At 42.5% G+C, this 23546-nt stretch overlaps 1 protein-coding gene across 3 annotated transcripts in view; it reads left to right on the forward strand.

The window, feature by feature from the left end:
* CSMD1 (CUB and Sushi multiple domains 1) overlaps positions 1 to 23546 on the forward strand; it is a 2002273-nt gene that overhangs the window by 1889292 nt on the left and 89435 nt on the right. For all 3 annotated transcript variants that reach the window (XM_078445226.2, XM_078445227.2, XM_078445228.2), the window contains one exon: positions 13488 to 13673. In XM_078445226.2, the coding sequence (XP_078301352.2) occupies positions 13488 to 13673 (186 nt within the window). The remainder of the gene's footprint in view (positions 1 to 13487; positions 13674 to 23546) is intronic.

A 23546-nucleotide genomic window follows, 5' to 3' on the forward strand; every position in this document is an offset into this window, starting at 1 on the left:
AAGATTTAAACTAATGAAACTTACCATTTGCTTAGAGTCTCGTGTGGTCCCAGTGTTTTGCTATGTGCATTTGATTGTATGTCCTGCCGAGGTCACCCTGATGAGGACATAGGATGATTCTTATTTCACAGATAAGGAATCAAAAAAGCTTATATAAATTAAGTAAGTTTCCTAAATTTTTTTAATGTTCATTTTTGAGAGAGAGAGAGAGTGTGTGAACAGGGAAGGGGCAGAGAGAGAGGGAGACGCAGAATCCAAAGCAGGTTCCAGCCGCTGTCAGCACAGAGCCCAATGCAGGGCTCAAAATCACGAACCGTGAGATCATGACCTGAGCCAAACTCGGACCCTGAACCGACTGAGCCACCCAGGAGCCCCCAATTTTCTAAGTCATAAACAAATAAATAACCAACTCAGACTTCTCCATCTCTGAATCCATGTGTTTTTCAAATATTCCATCCTTTTTCCTGTAGATTTTTAAAGAGAAATCAATATGATCATTACACAGACCTTTACTTCTCACATGTATGTGCAGTTGTGATAATTTTCCCACACCAGTGCTCACATTTGGATGTTGGGCGTGAAACAAAGGAACAGCTCACGTGACACAGGATACCTAGATTTGCTTTGGGTTCCAAAAAATATGGCCTCACACCTAGCAATGCTCAGCTTGCACTGAATGGTTTTCCTGGGCTTACTGCCTGAAATAGAAGTTAATAGTGGAAGAGTGCTGTCCTCTCCCTACAATCACTTACAATCATTGTGTTACATTTTTCAACACACTGCAAATGGTGGTGACAGTTAATTTAGAAGATATTGGCAATGCTGATATATACTTTTTGATACAGAAACTCTTGAACCATATTTTACCCCTTGTTATATATTGTTTTAAGTGTGAATTAATTCATTCATTTTGTGCATCACCTATATCACTACTTAGAGTCCCTGGCTGGATGGAACAAGTTATGGAGAAAGAGAAGATTACATAAATCTCTGTTAATCAAATTCAAAATGCTTGTTGGCCAGCTTGCAGCATTTGTGCCTGTAAATTCATATAGCTGAGGATGTGACGTCCTCTCATCCAACAGCAAAGCCACACAAGGCTCACTGATTCAATCCAGCCCTGTCTCTGGCTGGTGTGAGTCATGTGGGAGGTCCTGACGACATTGCTGGGATAGTCGTGGGTTTATTACAAAGACACACTCTCGAGCTGTAATGTGCTCAAATGGCATTTCCTACTGGTGGTCCTCATCAAGCCTGTCATGAAAAAGTCATCATGTGTTTGCTTGAGTGATGATCGGAATGTCCGTAGGTTGAGGATTGTGGCCAAACAGCAAATTCAAGTTTACTCACGGGAAACCTGGTGAGATGCTTGACCATCTCAAGTGGAGAACTGGACCCCAGTACAAGATTACAGAAACTATTAACAGCCATGCAGACACTTAACCGTGTTTTAAATTCTTTGCTAAACAAAATAATTGTATGTTGACTTCTTACAAGTAAAGTAGTGGAGGGTCGGGAGTCAGAGGACATGCGTTCTGCTCTACCCTGCTTGGAGTGCTCCCGGCCAGATTCCTCGGTGCGCCTGTGTGAGGGAGTTCAAGTCGCACCTTTACTCTCATCTTCCATATTTATGGTGTGGTAATTTGGGAAGAGACACCATACAACAGTGTAGGTAGCAGGAGGAGGTGGATGAAGTGGCAGGGACATTTCTCTCAAATGCACTGAGGAAGCTTTGCGATAGAATTACAGACTTTTAGAGACGAGGCCACAGACATGACCTCGAGAGACTTCGTTTCCAGGTGAGGGTTCTTAAGCCAAGACAGAATAACCAGTAAAGTATTTGCCAAATGCAACGGATTTCAGAGCAGAAAGTAATGGCCACTTAAAGCGCTAATATAAGTGGGGACACCATCGCTCCGACCTTGCATCTCTGCAGGGAGCGTTTCTCCTACAACACGTTCTGGGTTTAGATGTCACGTTAAGTTTTATTTCTTAAGGGATCTTCTTCTTGTAAAGGAAAAGTAGGACTCTGGTCAGTTGTGCTAAACACCTATGACATTCAGGAAGAAAATGACTTTAAATGCAATTCACTCTGTTTTAATTTCAACTGCGTAGCTAAGGTTCTGCTCAAAGAATGAGGGAAAAAAATAGGAATTTTGTGTCCATACGTCTCAAGGATATTTTCCACTATTTGAAATAGAATTAAATTACTAGCAGGAAACTCTTGTTTTAGAAAGAATCATAACATTCATTCAATATTATTCTGTCCTTCTGAATTCTTCTTTGCATTTATTTCTGTTGATATCATATCGGGAAGGACACCGACATGGTGGGCAACCTGAAATCTATCTTTTCCGATGTAACAAAAGTCCTTTTGAAAATTCCAGTTACAAGTTATATTGGAATGCCAACTAGTCATGGGATAATTAAGGGCTCCTTGGCTCTTTTTCAAGCAAGATGAGGCATTTATTTACCTATCTGGTGTCATTTCCCCCTAACTACCAGGGTTATATACAGTTGCTTAACTTTGAGTTTAGAACCATTATCTATAAAATGGGAATAATACCTTTTGCCTTCCCCAAATTATGTGATACTTTTATCATTCAAATTAAATAACTCATGGGAAGAGAATATATATATAATTTAAAATATATGTACTTTTAATCAAACTTATAAAACTTTAAGGTAGAACCTAACATATAAATTTATGAAGATATTGTTATGGGAGAAATCAATGCCCCAGATACCTAAGGAAAGCTATCTGTGTCTTCTTTTAGAAAGTCTGCATCCGTAATGTGCTGATATGTGTTATTCTTCCAACAAATTATTTCCATGGTACATTTTTAATAAATTATGAATCAATAAATAAACAGTGATAAGTCTTTTCACCAGAAAGACTGAGTGGAAGAATTTGTTATTCCTTAAAAGTTGCTTATAGATTATAGGATACCATGTTCAGTTTATAGTCTAGCCATGCAGACTATGGACAGAACTGAGTCTAGAGTGATTCAGGGGGTATGTTATGGAGAGAGCCAATAGATACTAGAAATACCTCTTTCTCTATGCTTGTCCCCCATTCTTTCTTTTGAACTCCAGATGTAGTCCAGGCCAACTGCCCCACTGAAACATTTTTTCACCTCTGGGTTTCAATGCCAAGACAGAACTCTTTATCCTGTCTCAGAAAATGAGACTCTAGTCCAGCCGGTTGCTTAATGGACTTCTCTTTCTTGCCCCTACCTGAGTCTCTGCCTGCAACCATCAAGCCCTTCTGATTCTAGCTTCTGAGTGTGTCCCAGTCCATTCACTTTGTTGGGGTGGGAGGGAGAAAATTTCCTCTGCTCTGCACAGTTCCTGTAGCTGATCTAAAAATTGAATTGACGTGAAACAGATGAACAGGGAAAACAAATCAAATCTCATTTCATACATACAAGGACCCCACATACATGAGGGTCAAAGACAGAAAGGTAACATGGTGTCCATGCCATCCTGAGCTAAGGAATGGGCTGGGCCCCTGGGGCTTCAGGTGGGAGGAGGGCAATTTCCAGGTCAATAAGTACAAGAGCGGATGTTTGGTAGTTAGATCTTGGCCTTGTCGTATGGATGGGTTAGTCACCTAGGTAAAATTCATGTCTGGTAAAAACTGTCATTCTGGGAAAAGACCCCCAGTTTAAATTCTTCTAGGTAGTGAAGGGAAGGTGAGATGCTTCTCTTGAGCCTACAGGGCCTTGATTGCCTTCAGCTCAACATATCCACATGCCACAGTGACACCTTTTGGGGCCACTTGTTCCGAACCTTTCTGACCTCTTTGTGCCCCCTTCCAGTCCACCTTCACCTCTCCCAGGGACCTCCAGAATGGCCTTCCTGCACCAGCTTCACTGTGTCCATTTCGCAATTCATCCTGCAGGCAGTGGTTTCAATGAGTTTGTGTGACTGCCCGTTTGAAATCCTCTGAAGTCTGCAACATAAAATGCAGACTCTTTGCCACAGTTCTGAATAACACCTCCTCTAAAGATCTCTCAATCTTTACTTTAGGTGGCTCACCCTTCACAGTCACAGTGACCTTTGATCAGTGTTTTCCTGCCTCAGGCGGGGCCTCCTTCTCTGCATAAAGGTGCTTTCCAGGACTTGAGGCCTGGGGCTTCAATACTGAAGCCTTGACTGAAGCCTTTCTGTCTTAATTTAAATAACATTCCTCATTTGTTCTTTCTTTCAGCACCTTGTTCTGTCTCTTTGTGACACTAAGGACAGCTTTTACAATCCATGATGTAGATTTGTTTCTAAGCCTATTTGTCTCATCCAGTACTACTAGAACCTGCCTAATAAACTGTAAGGTTCAAGAGGGAAAGGAAAAGCTCAGTTTTATTCATTACCGTTTGGACTATGCTTCATACCCATTCTGGCACATAGTAGATAATATTGTCAAGTGAGTGAAGGAACAAGTTGTTCTTATTCTTTGATTGGCAGGATGTATGAAATATATGTTAGAAATGTGTCAGATGCTCCAATTGAACAATGTTAGATATTTCTATAGATGTATTTGAACAGAATCAAAATTACCCACTCCACCAAATGTGTCAAGGGGCACCATTACTGATCCCCAAATCTGTTTCTCCAAAAACCCTATCCCTTCGCCAGTACACAAAATAAATTAAGAACCATTACATTTGTCTTATATACCTCACAGAAATACAGTAATGTTCAAGTTAGATAAAGTTAAATACTATCAACTTGTGGGACATTTCTTCTTGAGAGAATATGTAACACTTGTCACTAACAAAATGGCCATTTGGAATAACCTGAAATTCATTGCAAAACATGACTGCGTTTATTTAGAACTTTAACAAAATTAAGGATTTAGAATTCTACAGATATAATTTATATGAATATGTGTCTGAAAAACTAGATATGTTATTATGGCATGCATACAAGTGTTTAGAAAAACACATAGAAATCATCAGATAATTCTTCATCCAAATATAACTCTATTATAAGTATCTCTATCAATGATTCTAGAGAAAATCATAGTTAAAACTCTGCAAATCCTTGAAAATCACAAAAATACCTATATAATATTTCATGTATAGTTACAGATGTTAAATTTTAAAATCTATAATTTTTATCAAAATCATGTGTTCATTTAAAATATTGAAAATTAAAATATAGTACTTAAACTAAAGTGAAAACTTTCTTACTGGTTGTTTAAATTGTAAACTTAGTAAATCCACATACTGAAATTCAGGGCCCTGGTAATTTTTGAAAAACTTTCAAGTTATACCTTTGTTAGTGTAATTTTTTTTTTCCATTTCCCATAAATAAATAAACAAAGTTAACATATATTTATTGAGAGCTCTGATATTCAAGGCAGTGGGAAGGGTGAAAAACATGTATGGATATTCTGCACTTGAAGAATTTTTACACCTTTAGGAAGAGGGTATATGGGCACTATTCAGGTAAGAGGTAGGCATGTGGGTGGGACAGACAACAAGTGCTGAAGTAGTCAGATTTGCAGGGTCTGCGGTCTGCAGGATTCTTAACTTTTTTGCCATGGCAGACATCACCAGTCTATCACAGAGCCCTTTCTTGTTCAGCCTCAGAACAAGATTGTTGTTTTTGTTGTTGTCTTTATTGTTTGTTCATGTTTGTTTATTTTTGAGACACAGAGCATGAGCAGGGGAGGGGCTGAGAGAGAGGGAGACACAGAATCTGAAGCAGGCTCCAGGCTCTGAGCTGTCAGCACAGAGCCTGATGAGGGGCTTGAACTCACGAACTGAAGAGATAATGACCTGAGCCGAAGTCAGACACTTAACCCACTGAGCACCCAGGCGCCCCAGAACAAGATTGTTTAAAAGATATTCCAGCTTTCACTCTAGGAAGATGAAGTAGATGTTCTTTCTTCTGTTTTCCATCCTAAGTACAACTAAAATCCCTGAAAATTATATAAAAAACAATTATAAGAGAACTCTGTAAGATACAGAGAAGATGGTAGAATGACTTAGGACCTCAGAATGGAAGGAATGACCCAGTGGTGAGATTCTTAGGCTCTCTTTACTGCCTCAAAGTCCTAACTGCATGAGGAAGAAACTGGTTATCTTGAAATACCAATGGGCACAGGCAAAATAACAATAATAATAATAACGGTAACAACAACAACAACAACAACAACAACCAAGAAAAGTCTGTTCTCCCTGCCAAAATAACAGAGAAGGAACGGCCCAGACAAGAAAGGAAATATTTAGTCAATAATCATTCTTCATCTAAACCTTATGGGAAAACCTGTGGTTATACCCAACCACTGATTGCAAAGACCGAGGGGAGATCTTTTCCAGGCTGTCTAAGATGGCCCAACTCTCCCCTACGGGGTGGTGTCCAAGGAGGCCTTGGAAGAAACATCAGTGACACCAGGTAGGAAATTGGACCTCACTCCAGGTGGTGGTGATGATCTTCCCCTAACCCCCCCTTGCTGGGATGGTATCAGAGGACACATATTTGAGAGTCAGAAATGTCTCCATTCCTCAACTGTGACAAAGCCATTCCTCTCCATGTCAGTGGAGGCCACAGGAGGATCCATAAGAAACACCTCCTACTGTCCCAGCCAGCAAGGCACTAGTGGGGACTTGCAGGCCAGCTGGAATCTCCACCTCGCCCAGCGAGGACCCCACTAACCCAGAATTCTACCTCCACCTGGAGGTGAGGAGGTGGGACCTCCCTTTGCTTACTAGAGTGATGTTAGGTAAGCCTTAGGAAAACAGAGCCAGTCTTAGGACATAATGCCCAAAATGTCCAGGTGTTAATGCCATATCACCTGTCATACCAAGAAATGGGAAGATATCAACCTAAATGAGATGAGACAATCAACAGAAGCCAATGTCTAGATGACGCGGTTGCTGGAATGCTCTAAGATTCTAAAACAGCCATCACCAACAATTAAAATGCATATGAGCATTTTATTATATTATGCATACGATATATGCATTTGATAATAAACAGTTAAAAAAAAATAGGAAGGCCCAGCAAAGAAATAGAAGATGCAAAGAATAACCAAATGGAATGATTAGAACTAAAAAATACGATTACTGAAACGAACAAACAGAAGAACTCAGTAGATGGACTCAACAGCAGAAAGGAGATGATGGGAAAGGACCTCTCTCCTCTGAACTGAAGATAGAATGATAAAAAGTAGCCACTTTGAAAAACAGAGAGAAAATATGCTTACAAAGAAGTAAACTGAGCCTCGCAGACCGTGGGACTGCAACATGACTGGACACGTGTGTCCTCAGGGTCCCAGGAGATGAGCAGAAAGATGGGAGAGGCTGAAAAAGTGCTTGAGGAGATCTGGCTGAAAGACTCCCAAGTTTGGCAAAATTTGTAAAAATGCTAAGTGAGCCCTGAATACCAGAAACCCAAAGAAATGCACACCAAAGCACACCATAGTTGAACGTCTGAGAGTAAAGGCAGAGGAAACAAATCTTGAAAGTAGCCAAGCAGAAACAATGGATCACCTACCGGGAGATAAGGATTCAAGTGGTGGTAGATTTCTCATCAGAAACCCTGGTGGGTAGAAGGAAGTAGAACAGCATGTTTCAAAGGACTGAAAAGAATACCGCCCAGAATTCTGTAGTCAGCAAAAATATTGTTCGAAGGCTTTTATCTAATAGTTATGTAGTGAATAATAAGTGACGTGATTTCTATATTATCGGTCTCTGATACTTTTATTAGACTGTAACAAAGTCACTGTTACTTGGCCCAACATGATTATTAACGCAAAACAAATGCAAGCCCTGATATTATAGAGCAGAACCAAATTCTAGATGGCAATTGGGATATTCTATTACAATCCATAATTAATATTTATATGTGTATGTATTTAAAGTTACACACACATACACACATTTTAATTAATAGAAAATTCTTCCATGCTTACATTGTATACTTTTGACCCCACGGAAATCCACGGTCATTTGAGGCATTGGCTGTGTGGCTGCCTTGTTCTTCATTATGCCTTCGGCAGAATGTGGGAAGGATTGGCATTGCTCTCTTGCAAAGCAAGTCTTCTTCTGTACCTCTTAGCACATCCCATTCTTTGCAGAGCATTTCATGGGCTCTCCATTCTTCCAGTTCCTGAGCTTATATGCAGTTCTTTTGTTTATACTGCTGATGTCCAACTTGGTCTTTGGTTATAAACTTGGTACCTATCAGACTGCCTTCATGTCCCGTTTCAGACCTTATTACTTAAATATACCTCTTACTTTAACCAGTCCATAGGCATCCCTACTGCAGGATACTATTTTCGTTCCAGGCTTTACCGGGTGATTGATCTCTCTCTGGGTTTGCCTTAGCCTTATGAGTAGGGTTCAGATAATGAAAAGGTAAAAAAAACAACAACAACAAAAAAAAACAACCCTCCCAACAGATAATGAAAAGGTAGACATTCTATTTTGAGATACTGGGTATGTGAGCTAGGATACCAGTAGAGTGTGAAGCAGATGTTCAAATAAGCAGGCACCGCGTGGTCACCAACCAAATCCGGGCCGTGTAAACAAGAAGTGACTGGAAAATTCTAACTGGACTTACTGGGAGAAAGTCTGTGAGGGTAGTAGCTACGGTGAAGGTCTGATGACAACCTCAGGGTTTACACATATTAAGCTTGAGATGTGGGCATCGTTCAGCTGGACAGCAGGTGACAACACCACGTGGACTGAGTGGCTGTCAAGATATGAGGATCACAAGCCTAAGGTGAGAGTCACAGCCCAAGAACTCTTTGAAGGGAAAAAAAAATGGAGAAAGAAAAAAAAAAAAGGAACGCAAATTGTACGGAGTTGAAATTCGATGGGTAGCAGAAAGAAAAGGAGGGATTGTCAGTTATAGCAAGCAATCATGGGAAATGGAAAATGGGAAAAAAATCGGAGAGGTGTTAAACCTCCAAAGACAAATGACAACTACTGTTTGGTCTTAAATACGTAAAGAAAAAAATCCCATGAAGGGTTCGATTCATAAAAGAATATGACACTGGGCACAGCAGCCCTTCCATTTATATATTCGAAACCAAAATGTTAAATGTCTCATGAGACATGTAGTAGAAAGAAGCTGATTTACTACCGGTTTCCTCTTTGCTCTCTTTGCAAGTCACTTTTTAAAATTTATTTTGAAGACGGAGAGAGAGAGTGGAAGAGGGGCAGAGAGAGAGGGAGAGAGAGAGAATCCCAAGCAGGCTCCCCACTCTCAGTGCAGAGCCTGCTGTGAGGCTCAATCCCATGAACTGTGAGATCATGACCTGAGCCGAGATCAGGAGCCAGACCTTAACTAGCTGAGCCACCCAGGGGCCCCACAATGTTTTCTTGAGTATTGAATACTTACATTGTATCAAGCTAGTGCTCTTTGTTCTGTGTACATTATTTCGTTGACTCCTTACAGTTGCCTTTGAGGTGGCCATTATTAACCTGCAAACCAGACATTCATTGTCACTGACCTGAAATCATAGAGCTGACAAATGTCAGGGACAAGAACTGATCGAGAAGTCTGACTTTAAAGTCCGTGCTCTTCCACAGAAGATAAATTTATGGGCTGAGTATGTGCTCATTTGCCTAGATTGTTGGGAAATATAATGCTATATTAGTACAATGAAAAAATACTAAGACAATGTATTCCCTTCAGCTATAATAAAAGGAAGAACATAATGAATATTTTGAAAGTCACATACATTTGGAAGGAATGAATAGATGACCCCATACTAGACATTAGCAGGAGTCTCCCTTTTAAGGGAGTCTGTAAGGATATCACCAAGCTTCATCGAATCAGAAGTGTTAGAATTTCGTGGCTGATTGATTGCCAACCTTTATTTTAAGCCCCGCCAAACAACCTGTTGTTAAGACACTCTACAGAGTTGTTAAAACCGATAGCTCAAAGCCAAAAACAGATTCCCAGTGGCTGATCAGATGACAAAAAGTGGGCCTTCTGAAGTCCCCAGTATCAGGGTTCACGCGTGAAATAAGCTTCCAGATTTAACATAAGTAGTTAGATACCTTTTCTGTTTGGGCCTCCGGGGTATGAATCCCTTGAAGGTAGGGTTTCTTGGGTGTTTGTATAACGTCCTCTTTCTCATTTCATCTGCCAGAGAAATGTCATTTCATTGGCTTCTCATCCCAAATGAGAGCCAGAAGGGAACTGGGCCCTGGGCATGCTTCAGCCAGCGGCAGGGACGTTAAGGTTTGTGAGAATGAGCCAATGATCACTTGAGTGACTTCTGAGAGGAATTGGTGAGGAAACAGATTGTTGACCCTGAGAGATCCAGTCACAAGGGGCGTTCACTGCCTTCAAGAAATTAAGATGAACATTTTGCAAATGATGGATACATTGCCTCAGTAAAGCAATGGCTTTGGAAAGCCAGATGTTATTTGGAATGCTTTGTTCAAAATGAAGTCTGTATGTATTTAGAGGAACCTCCACACTGTTTTCCAGAGCGGCTGTGCCCTATGACCCAGCAAGAGCACTACTAGGAATTTCCCCAAGGGATCCAGGAGTGCTGATGCATAGGGGCACTTGTACCCCAATGTTTATAGCAGCACTCTCAACAATAGCCAAGTTGTGGAAAGAGCCTAAATGTTCATCAACTGATGAATGGATGAAGACATTGTGGTTTATATACACAATGGAGTACTACGTGGCAATGAGAAAGAATGAAATATGGCCCTTTGTAGCAATGTGGATGGAACTGGAGAATGTGATGTTAAGGGAAATAAGCCATACAGAGAAAGACAGATACCATATGTTTTCACTCTTATGTGGATCCTGAGAAACTTAGAAGACCAGGGAGGAGGGGTGGGGGGGGGAGTTACAAACAGAGAGGGAGGGAGGGAAACCATAAGAGACTCTTAAATACTGAGAAGAAACTGGGGTTGATGGGGGGTGGGGGAGAGGGGAAAGTGGGTGATGGCCATTGAGGAGGACACCTGTTGGGATGAGCACTGGGTGTTGTATGGAAACCAATTTGACAATAAATTATATTTAATATAAAAAATTAAAAAAAATAAAGTTTCCCCTGTAAAAAAAAAATGATGTCTCTATGTCTAAGATTTTTTTATCCCCTGGCTACTGCAAATCTTTACTATAGTATGCTTCATATGTATATCATGTAATTTTTTTCATATGTATTTTTCATATAGATAGATGTTGAAATAGCAGATTATAAAATTAAGCACAAGAAACATCTGAGTGCTTGGACTTCCCAGAAACTTGATTTTTATCACCCACTACATTAAAAAATGTTTTACCTCCTCTGACCATTTTCCATCGCATTGATTCACGAATTGTGCTAAGGAGAAAAGAACAAAATGGCAACGAAAAGACTCGGAACCAGTGTAGCTCAGTGTGCTCCTCCCTGGGGCTCTCGTGGAACAGCAGGTGGTCTCAGCTGGGTGTCACCAGTCTGCTCTGCGGCCTGAGGTTTTACACAGTCTCTCTGATAGCCTAGGCAAGTCCTTTTACCTTTCTGACCCTCAGTTTCCCTTATCCGTAAATTGACAAGTTTATGTAAGCTCTTTCAGTCTGTCTTTCCAGCTCTAACATGCTACACGTAGTTTCTCATTGGAATCAATGTGGGAAAAGTTTTAAACTTCCCCAGTTTCAAACCCATGAGGTGAATAATACCTTAAATATTGACCGGGTAAAGGAAGGCCGTTCCTGTAGTTATTGCAAAACGTTTCTTTGACAAATGCACCCGAATTGGGTGTAGATCCTTGGGAATTACTGTTGATCCCTCTGTCCTGCTTTCCTACTTTGTGTCCTTGTTGTAACTTACAGTCATTTCACATGAGAGGTATTTTTTGTCTGTTTGTTTGGTTTCTGTCTCGTAGTAGAGATGAGTCTGGATCAGAGCTAGTAAATTGAAGAAGGAAATATTTATACTAAACACTCTCTTCATCTTTCTTGTTTGTTAAAAAATGCCTGTTCCTCTGGAGAGTGTGATGCCAAGTGACATAAGCTATACAGAGAAAGAAAGATACCATATGTTTTCACTCTTATGTGGATCCTGAGAAACTTGACAGAAACCCATGGGGGAGGGGAAGGAAAAAAAAAAAAAGAGGTTAGAGTGGGAGAGAGCCAAAGCATAAGAGACTCTTAAAAACTGAGAACAAACTGAGGGTTGATGGGGGGTGGGAGGGAGGGGAGGGTGGGTGATGGGTATTGAGGAGGGCACCTTTTGGGGTGAGCACTGGGTGTTGTATGGAAACCATTTTGAAAATAATTTTCAAATATTGAAAAAAAAATGTCTGTTCCTTGGGCGCCTGGATGGTTCAGTCGGTTAAGTGTCCGACTTCGGCTCAGGTCACGATCTCACAGTTCGTGAGCTCGAGCCCCGCGTCAGGCTCTGTGCTGACAGCTCAGAGCCTGGAGCCTGCTTCGGATTCTGTGTCTCCCTCTCTCTCTGTCTCTCTCTCTCTCAAAAATAAAGAAACATTAAAAAAAAAAAAATGCCTGCTTCCTTCGTACTGCTTTCTTGCCAGCCTTACACGGAAAGCGGGCCTGCTCAGCGCCTGGAGGACTGAGCTGTTCTGCTCAAGGCAATCTCCCTTTCTCCTCCAGTATTTCGCTTCCTCAGACCCTGTTTTCTGAGAGATAATTCATAAGATAACAGATACTGTGGTTGTGGACGCATTGAGGATGTCGGCTAAGTGATTTGCCTCTCATCAGAACTTGATGGCGCTTCGAGGAAAACCCAGTCGTGGGGGGTGAGGGAGGCCAGACTGGGGATCAGTTCTGATCCCTGTGAAATCTCAGCACCAACGCGTTGGTAAACTTTGTGATGGGAAAGATACCATTTTATCCTTTCTTTCCAATATTAAATGATGTAAGAAGCACGATAACTGCGCAATCCTGAGCCCGGCCATGTGATGAAAACATCTCAGTGTGTTTAAAGCGTATGACAGGGGCGCCTGGGTGGCGCAGTCGGTTAAGCGTCCGACTTCAGCCAGGTCACGATCTCGCGGTCCGTGAGTTCGAGCCCCGCATCAGGCTCTGGGCTGATGGCTCGGAGCCTGGAGCCTGTTTCCGATTCTGTGTCTCCCTCTCTCTCTGCCCCTCCCCAGTTCATGCTCTGTCTCTCTCTGTCCCAAAAATAAAATAAAAAAACGTTGAAAAAAAAAAAAAATTAAAGCGTATGACAGAGTTCAGGGGCACCTGGGTGGCTCAGTCGGTTGAGCGTCCGACTTCCGCTCAGGTCATGATCTCGCAGTTTGTGAGTTGGAGCCCCACGTTGGGCTCTGTGCTGACAGAGCCTGGATCCTGGATCCTGCTTTGGATTCTGTGTCTCCCTCCCTCTCTACCCCTCCTCTGCTCATGCTCTGTCTCTGTCTCTCAAAAATAAATAAACGTAAAGAAAAGAAATATAAATATCTTACCATTTGTATATGTGCTAGAGATAAAAATAGAAACAGAGCCAATATCATAAAGTCTTGTAAGAATAACTCCCCATTTGTGCCATTTCTTTCCAGCTGTGTCCTGTGGAATCCCCGAGTCCCCGGGAAATGGTTCCTTTACGGGCAACGAGTTCACGCTGGATAGTAAAGTGATCTATGAATGTAATGAGGGCTTTAAGCTGGAAGCAGGCCAACAAGCAGCGGCCGTATGTCGGGAAGATGGACTGTGGAATAACACGGGGAAGCCTCCTGCGTGTACACGTGAGTGTTAAGTGCCTTCACATGTCTTGGCAGATTTAATTAGGAGCAAGATTCACCGTTAGGAGAACTCCAGATTCCAAAGTGTGCAGAGACCCTCTCCACAGCACGTGAGGGCTTGGTCTCCGGCGTTGTGCTAAGATTAAAACCAATTTATTCCGCGTAAAATATCCCAACCATGTATGTAAAGTCAGCTCTGATTCTGAAAAGTTGCTTGCAGAGAATCATGTTGGTTCCATCAGGATCTAGACCCTCTGATGTTTACAGCAAACCTTCACTAGGCTGTCTCTTTCCACGTGGGTAGGTGAATTCGAGAGGGTGTAGAGATGCGCCGTCTAGCAGTGGGTCTCCGCACAAAACACGAAGGCAGAAGTCAGCATGACTTTCCGATTCACCCCCCACCTCTTTGTAAATCCCTTCACGTTAAAGGCAATGCCCGGCTTCTTTGTGGATCACCCACTCTACGTAATATGTCGGTGCTCAATAAATGAGTCACTGATTTGCAAAGTGCAGTAAGTTTTCTGGAAAGCGACTTATGGTATATAATAATATTCTTAAGAGGGTCAAAAGTTTGGGCCCATTCTAGAGCTGTAGTCTTAAAAAATAGTAATTAACTCCATAAACAGAGCCAAAGTTCATGCACACACACACACACACACACACACACACACAATTTACAGCAAAACTTTCATTGCAGCTATATTAAAACTAGCCTCAAATCGGAAATAATCTAACTACCTAATTTCTGAAAATGGAAAGTTATATAATATTTCTACACATACAATGTTTTTGCTCTGAAGATATTTGAAAAACGTTTTCACATGATCTTCAACTATAAAATTAGCCTATTGATCTCTTTTTGTGCACAGTACAGTATTTTTGGTCATGTTAAAATTATTTAAACTCTTAGCTACAAATGCATAAATGTTTACAGAACATAGTTGACTTTCCTCCATACTTCTTAAACTCCTTGTGATCATTTTCATTTATTTATTTTTACCTTTCAAATAATTATTGCTTTTCCTGACAGTCAATGAGACAATAGTAATATTTCTTAGTTTTTATTTCATAAAGTACTGTTTTATTGTAATTAAGAAATAGTACAGGAAGCTAGAAAAATAAGATACATCGGTAAGTTTTTACGTTCAATCCTAAATAAAATTATTTCCTCAAATGAGCTTAACCCCGTAGATGGCAGTAACACTAGATGTTTAGGGTTACTGATGATAACAATTTCCTGGGCGTTTAACACCCTGCTCGCTTTGCACATAGCTTAGAGGTTGTCATTAATAACGCTTGACAATGTAAAGTATCTACTATGTGCCAAATGTTTCAAACAGCTTATCTCTCAATCCCCTGACAGCTCTGAAAAGGGAGGGCACACACGGCCTTACCAACGAAATAAAAGCTACTGGTTTGCAGAGTTAGAGTTGAAGTCGCTCCTCTCCAGTTACGTCCTATGTGCTTTTCATTATGCCAATGGTTCTGTACTCTGGGTACACATGACAATCGTGTAGGGAGCTTTAAAAACTACTGATGTCTAGGTCTGACTCTCAGGGATTTTGAGTTAACTAGTCTTGGATGGAAAACAGGCATTGGTGTTTTGTTTTGTTTTGTAAATTCTCTGGGTGCTGTGCTTAAAATGTCAAGTGTATGCTAGGTTTTAAAGGCAAAGCCATTTAAAATTTGTTGAGTGTCTGAGAAAGACATGATGCATGATAAGGCAACTATGTAAATTATGTAAATGTAATTTTTATTCTCACATCCTTTTTTAATAGGCCATTTTTTAGAAGAACTTCAGGTTTATAACAAAATCGAGCAGAGTACAGAGATTCCCATAAATCCTTCCCCGATTATCTACATTCCTCACCAACAAATGGAGAGGCTCATTTGTTACAATTGGTGAACCCATTTCGATACATCATTGTCACCCAAAGTTCATAGCTTGGGTTAAGGTTCACTCTTGGCATCGTATGTTCTGTGGGTTTGGAAAAATGGATAAATACAAATACCAACCATTATGGTACCGTACAGACCATTTTCACTGCTCTGAAAATCTTCTGTGCTCTACTTGTTATCCACCCCCATTCCCCCGCCCCTCAACTGTTGGCAACCACTGATCTTTTTCCCCGTCTCCACAGTTTGCCTTTTCCAGAAGGTCATAGAGATGAACTTTTTCATTATGTATCCTTTTCAGATATCAGGGTCTTTTTTCACTTACTGACATGTATTTAGGGTTCTTCTGTGTCTTTTCATGGCTTGATGGCCCCTTTATTTTTAGTGCTAAATAATACTGGCCCCTTCCTTTTCTGGATGGACCAGAGTTCATTTATCCTCCCACATGTACTGTAGGGCACCTTGGTTACCTCCAAGTGTTGGCTGTTATGAATAAAGCTGCTGTAAGCATTCAAGTGCAGGTGTTGTGTGGACGTAAGTTTCAACTCCTTTGAATAAATACTAAGAAGTATGATTGCTTGATCATAGGGGCAGAGTATGTTTAGTTTTCTAAGAGACTGTCAAGCCATTCTCCAAAGGGGCTGCACCACTTTGCATTCCCACCAGCAGTGAGTGAGAGTTCCTGTGGCTCTACATTGTCACCAACATTTGCTGTTGTCAGTGTTCTGGATTTTAGCCTTTCTGACAACGTGTGTTTTGTTTTGTTTTGTTTTTTAATTTTTTAAATGTTTATTTTTTGAGGTGGGGAGAGGGGCAGAGAGAGAGAGAAAGACACAGAACCTGAAGCAGGCTCTAGGCTCTGAGCTGTTATGACAGCACAGAACCCAGTGTAGGGTTCAAACCCACAGACCACAAGATCATGACCTGAGCCGAAATCGGATGCTTAATTGTGGGAGCTATCCAGGCACCCCACCTCCTTGTTGTTTTAATTTGCATTTCCCTGGTGACATATGATGTGGGACATGTTTTCATGTATTTCTTTGCCATTAGTCTACCTTCTTTGGTGAGGTTTATGTTTCGAGCTTTTGCCCTTCTTTTTTTTTTTTAAAAAAAAAGATGTTTCTTGTTGAGTTTTAGGAGTTCTTTGTATATTTCGGCTAACAGTCCTTTATCAGAGATGTCCTTCCTAAGTATTTCCTCCTACGCTACATATTCTCTTCTCAATCTCTTGATGGTGTCTTTTACGGAGCAGAAGTTTTCAGTTTTGATGGAGTACAACTTACTGGTTCTTTCTTTCATGGAACATGCCTGTGGTGTTGGACTTAAATAGTTATCCCCCCCAATCAAGGGTCCCCTACGTTTTCTCCTATGTTTCTTCTAGAGGTTTATACTTTACATTTGGGTCTTTGAGCCATTTCAAAGTCATTTTTGTGATGGGTGTGAAGTCCTGGCACGCGCATGTCTGCGTGGCCCGGTGCCATTTGCTGAAAGACCGTCTTTGCTCCATTTGTATTGCCTTCTGCTCCTTTGCCAAAGATCGGTTCACTGTGTTCATGGGTGTCAACTTGTGCGTTTCCTACTCTCCTCCACCAACCTGTGTGTCCGTTCTTTTGCCAATGTCACACTGACTTCTCCCTTTTGTTTTATTGGGTTAAAACAATATAAAATGAGACATTTTTTCAAAATGTATTTAATATGAATGCAACAATTTAGAAGCTTAACTGAAAGAATATTTTGCAGTTTCCTCTAAGATTGATCTTGTTTTCAGTTGTGAGTATTTCTAGGGACATAATCGATTTTACTAAAAATGACCCGATGGACAGATACTTCCATGATCTGTAAAGCTGTGTGGAAAGCTTTGAAGCCATCATTTTCCCTAAAGATAATCCAGCCTATTGGGGATCACAGTCAGACAGTCTCCGTGGCATTTTCTTTGACATTTTCTTTTAACTGATGAGGCGTTTCCTTTGGATTGAACGTAGAGGCTGCCTCACATATGTGCCTGTTACTCCACAGGTCGATGCAATGAGCAAGAACCTTTAGTGTGTCACTATAACGTTGAGTTGCTTCGTCCTGAGCATGGGCTGGACGGAATGCCCTGTGCATAAATGAAAACTAGCTTTGATGGTGTACGGGCCGTATTTAAGTGTCAAGGCCACCCCTCATTGGCGTAAGCAACTATGCATACCCAGGTTTTTAGCACCTCTTTACAGCTTGGACTACAGAATGCCGATGCCAGTGCTTTGTATGTGCCAGTAAATGGGTTGGCATCATAAGACTCCAACACAGAGAGCCAACTATGTCAGCATTCTGAGGGAAAGAGGCACGACCTAGCTTTTTAAGTCCTTAGTTGGGGAGTAGAGAAAGAAAGAAGCAGCACACTTCACAAAGAGAGAAGCGGATAAAATGCCTCGGACCCCGTGGAGGAAGTGTGTGAGACCCACAGTGGGCACGAGGGGCCAAAGAAAGTCATCACACCGGGAGGTGCTGCACACACCCTGGCTCGTCCGCCCAGCGCTCTGTGATGTGTGGTCTGTGAGGACATCTGGCTTACGACTGCTGGCGTAGGCAGGTCCCTGAGACAGGCCTCTGCCCTTGTGGGAGTCTGCACCAATGCACGGGACCCCAGACACACAGCCTGACACAATCATAGCAGGGAGCGATTAGATGTAGATGAGGTTAGGGGTGCCAAGGTGGCTCCGTTGGTTAAGAGTTGGACTGCGGCTCAAGTCATGGTCTCAAGGTTCGCGGGTTCTAGCCCCACGTCGGGCTCTGTTCCAACGGCTCGGAGCCCAGAGCCTGCTTTGGATTCTGTGTCTCCCTCTGTCTCTGCCCCTCCCCCACTCACGCTCTGTCTCTGTCTCTCAAAAATGAATAAGGTTAAAAAAAAGATGTAGATGAGATCATATGGATGCTCAGCCTGGGATCGGTTTTTACAAAAGAGGTGGCACTCTGCTGGGAGGAGCGCATGGTCTGGGGACACAATGGTAATAATGGGGACCGCGCTTTTGAACGGCAGCTGTAGACATTGGATTGCGTCAGGCGTGTCCGTGCTGCGTCATTCGGTCATTACAACAATCCTGTGGAGAAGGCAGCGCTTTCCTTACCTTCCTGATTTAATAAGAGGCAAATAGCAGAGAGAGCCCAAATCTGCAGTTTGCAACCAAATGAACGTGACCGGGCATTACGAAAACATCTGGGGGAGTACTCCATGGCACTGAAACCGCCCTGCTGGAGGCCCCTGCTGCCCCAGGGCCAGCTATACGGTGACACTGGTTTGGCAGACGTGCTTTGGGCCTCATGACAGCACAACGGTGTGACGCTGCCAGGATCTGCCTGGGGAAGTCCCGTGCCGTGGTCCAGTATGGACTCAAGGCTCTGTGCCTGTTCTAGACAGGCTGAGTGTCAGACTGGTTTCCTGACGAGTGGGGACGAGCGTGACGAGTGGTGATTTGAGCGCCCCCATCAGCTCAGAGAAATGCCCGGAGAGTGGGGTAACAGCAGAGAAAGCATAGGAGCCGGGCCGGGCCTGGGGGCTGAGAACACTCCCGTCTCCCCACAGCCAGTAGGTGGGGACTCAGACGGACCTCCCTGTGCCCTCCTCAGGTCCCTTCCGCCTGTGCCACGTTTGTCCCACCAAGTCCCCAAGCTCTGCGTACGGAGCACCAGGCCGAGGCAGGGCCGCCTGTACCTGAATCGCCCCCTGCGTGTCCCTGAGGCTCCTCTTACAGCCCGTAGACTGAACTCAGATATTACGGCGTGTCTGACTTGGAACCCGACCAGCTCACGTTCAGTGTGTGCATGTGTAGGTGTTCATGCCAGTCCTGGACCTTCGACTGCCCTCCAGGCTGGAGTCCGTGAGCTTTACACACATCGCCTCACTCACCTCTCAGGAGGTATGCAGTTGTTATCCCGCCAGACAGACAAGAACCTCAGAGGGATCGGTGGGGTCCGCTGGCTGGAGCCACAGATGTAGAGAGGAGCCAATGGGGGTTTGTTTCCGGAAACAAAGGGGAGTCCCTGCTCCCTGCTTCCGTCCCATTCTGCCCCTAGCAATCTCATGTCTCAGAAGCCTTGTGTGTTAGAGAACTAAGCACAGAGACGGGAAGCGGGTGCCGTTGTAACCCAGCACGTAATTCATCCTGGGAAGCGTTAAATCGCTGACAGTGCGTCAGGGAGCCACCTTTTGTCTGTAGTGGAACCAAATGATTTCAAGGACGTGGTCTGAATTTATGTCTAAAACTTTCTAGAAAAGTCGGGAATGAGGGGCCTTTGGCTGTTCAAAGGCAAATATTACATCACTTAAGAGAACTATTCTGTGCCGATGTGAAACATAATATAACACACATAAGGTGGTCTAATTTATACATGCATTTGAATTTTTCTGCTTCAAAAGTGCATATTCTAGGCGGACGATTGCTTTCAAGCTACAATAAAAAATTAAATCACAAAATTATTTCCTACATACAAATGAGGATTCCAGTAGAAAGAAGTTATAGTATGCTCGGTGAAATGGTTGTTAAATGGGAAAAAAGCCGATTTGCATTTTAAAGCTTTTGATACTGACTGCTTCAGTAACACGGACAATACATACAACTTTTATAATAAAATGGAAAATTAGCGCTGAATTTTTTAAGTGTTATTTCTAACTTTCAAGTATTTCTTGCCTCACTGTTGTCCATTAGATTTTACAAAAGGGAGAAATGGACATTTCACTTAAGTTCCTTGGTATTCAGGGACTTGGAAAACCTATTTCATTTTTGGAGGGGGAGGGATGAATTTCATTGAAATTCAGAAACTGCAGACAGTAAGCACGAAGCTTTACCCGCGAGTCAGAAAGCTTGGTTACTGTTGAGCTCCCCGAGACTGACTCCTCTGTGTACGTTGTAGATGTGACACCATTCAGTTTCCTTACTGACTGCAGGAATGTGTAGACCGGAGCCCTGATTCCAAGGAGATGAGAAACACTTCGCCTTTGATAAAGAGTACGTGTAGATGGTAAATAAAATCAGTTCGTCTGGCCGTTAGCTTTACGGACGTGCAGGCTGCGATAAGTAACCGCTTCAGTTTGCCTGCTGTGCGCAGTCCCGCATGTCCCTGCAGCAGGTGCCTGAGGCTCCTTTCTCTCCATTTTAACTTATTTACTGACACTGGATTTGGGTCGTTGAAGATTTGACTCGTGCCAACGGCATAAGAGAACAAGGGAGGCTCTGGGTATTAACGTATGGGTTTCATAGTTTGACCAAATGATGGACAGATAAGCATGATGCACTTTGCATACGGGAGCAATCAAAGCCGTTAAGATGACCGCCTAATGAGAAACGAATCCCAGGTCCTAATCCCAATATAGAGGTTTGCTTTTTCGATTAAAGGCATTAGTCAGTGAAGTAAGTTTGTCGTGAACAATTTATCAGAGACCTACTATGCGTGCCAGGTGCCATGAGCACTTTACGTGATTAAATGTAACACCTGTATATTCCAGAAGAGGGAGAACAGGATAAAGTCATATTGTACCAAATAGCTTTATGTGAGCTGCAAATAGCCCACTCATAGAAAAACCAAGATTATATATAAGTTATGTACATGTAAGTTATCTGTAGGCCATGTCTGTACAACATACGGGTACGTGTATGCATTCGTCTATATATAATACATATATGCACATATGTGTATAATAGTACATATATACATGTGTGCACACATATATAAATACATATGTGTTTATTTCCATATATATTATATACACATATAAATACATGTGTATAATATACATGATTGTGTATTTATATATTTATGTTAAATATACATATGCATTTATATATGTAATGCATATGTGTGTGTTTATAAATATAAGAATACCGTATATATAATGTTTTGGAGCATATACACTTATACACTTAGTCCCTTAGGACATGGTCTCAGAATTGCTTCTGTTGTCTTTACTGATCACCCCCATCTTCAGAGTAGAATACACACGATACGTTACCCTTGGCTCCTTGACAAACATTGTTTGATCGTACGTCATATCGCTGAGCCCTGTGTCATGACACCAGCTGTACATCAGGCCTCTGTGACTTTCCACTACGCCCCAGGCCCTGTCATGAGCATTTACATGCCTGCAGTCTGAGCCCTTTAATGGACCTTTGCAGCACTATCATTATCCGCATCATGCAGATGGGGACTGGAGCCCCCAAAAGTGGAAAACCCCCCAAGGTTGCATGGTCGGTCCACGGCAGAGTCGGGACTGAAGCCATCTGTCTGCCGCCAGCCCCTCCCTGCTGGAGGCTGGACTCCGCCTTGCAGCTAGTGAGAACGGGCCCATCTTGCCCCACAGGATGCATTTACAAGGGATTTCAGTGAAGATGTTAGCAAAGCCGATGAAGAAGAATCCAGTTCCCGCTTGATCTAAATACATAATCATCATATGCATATGTCTTTTTTAATGCATATTAAATTAAGTACATATTTAATGCATATTAAAGCTAAAGGGAAAAAAGGACTTTTGTAGGAGGCACAAATCTATTTCCAGCTTCCAAGGAAGTCTGTTTGTTACAAGACTTGGAAAATAGCCCAGGCCAAAAGGTCAGTTCAGAGCCTCAGCTGGCAGCATGTGCCGGAGACGTGCGCAGTGTCCCCCGGCGCTCCCCAGCCCGCCCTGATTCGTCCCGTGCCCGGCGCAGACCGGGGGAGCAGACCTGGCAGGTGATGTGCTGTGTGAGCCTACACGAAGTTGTCAAACAGCCAGTAGACGCCGGCTGGGTTCCTGCTCCTCGACGTCGGGGTGCGTCACTTTGCGGGATGGGTTTGTGCAGTCGTGTGCAAGGTGAGGGAGGAGTCCTCGCCAGCCCTGGAAGCCTCTGTCGTGGCCGACCGTTAGCGCCAAACCTCAGCTACTGTAGATTCTACTGGGGAGGGGTTTGAAGGCTGTACATTAAGGTTGTGCAAACTCGCTGTGGTTATTGAAACCGTCCTTTTGGGATCATGGTGCTCCGTTGGAGTTTAGATATTGTGTCAGATTAGATTCAGACCCCTGCTTTAGGGCCAGCTGTGCTCCACTCTATGATTTTCTTTTGCAAAGACTGAACATGGCTTAGTCTAGCTTTTTGTGTTTTAATTGGACTTGTGAACAGGTTCCCCTTGGCGCCTTGATAAACATAAGAAAGAAAATGTGCCCTGAAATGCCCCATGGTAAATCTGGGTCTTGTTTCTTATAGGTCATTTGCAGCCCCTGAGTAATGGAATATGTTAGTTATTATTGTTTTATCTTTGAGAAGCATAAACCCTGCAACAGCAGGTGCATTTGTCCATTGGGCTGACGGCCATCTCTTTGTAAGTGCCTGTGGAATGGACATCAGGGCCCCCGTCAGACGAGATGTGAGGAAACTGCTTTTTTACAGTTGCTTTTTTTTAATTTGCTGCCATGTAAGCAGAGTGACTCATGAACATGACAGGTTTTCTCCCTTTTAGTCTGGATGGCTGAGCCTTTGCCCAGCCCAGCAGGCTGAGACGTGTGCCAGGCGAGCCGTGCTGCTGTCAGCTGGCCAGGGGTCTGCCTCTGGTGTGTGTAGCTGTGCTCCAGAATGCTTCCACACCTGGGTCAAGCACGGAGCACACACTTCCTGAAATGTAAAATAGTCCTGCAAACTTGAAATTGTGCATGGTTTTATAGAGATATAGATATAGATATAGATATAGATATAGATATATAGATATATAGATATATAGATATATAGATATATAGATATATAGATATATAGATATAGATATCTATATATGTAATATATATATATATATATATATATATATAGTAACTAATGCATTAAATAGACAACACTTTATTTTAGTTTTTATTTTTTCAAAGTTTTTTTATTTTTGAGAAAGACACACAGAGCATGGTTGGGGGAGGGGCAGAGGGAGAGGGAGACACAGAATCCGAAGCAGGCTCCAGGCTCCGAGCTGTCGGCACAGAGTCTGATGCGG

Source organism: Panthera onca, chromosome B1 (genome assembly GCF_046562875.1).
Source record: "Panthera onca isolate mPanOnc1 chromosome B1, mPanOnc1 haplotype 2, whole genome shotgun sequence".
Taxonomy (NCBI): Eukaryota; Metazoa; Chordata; class Mammalia; order Carnivora; family Felidae; genus Panthera; species Panthera onca.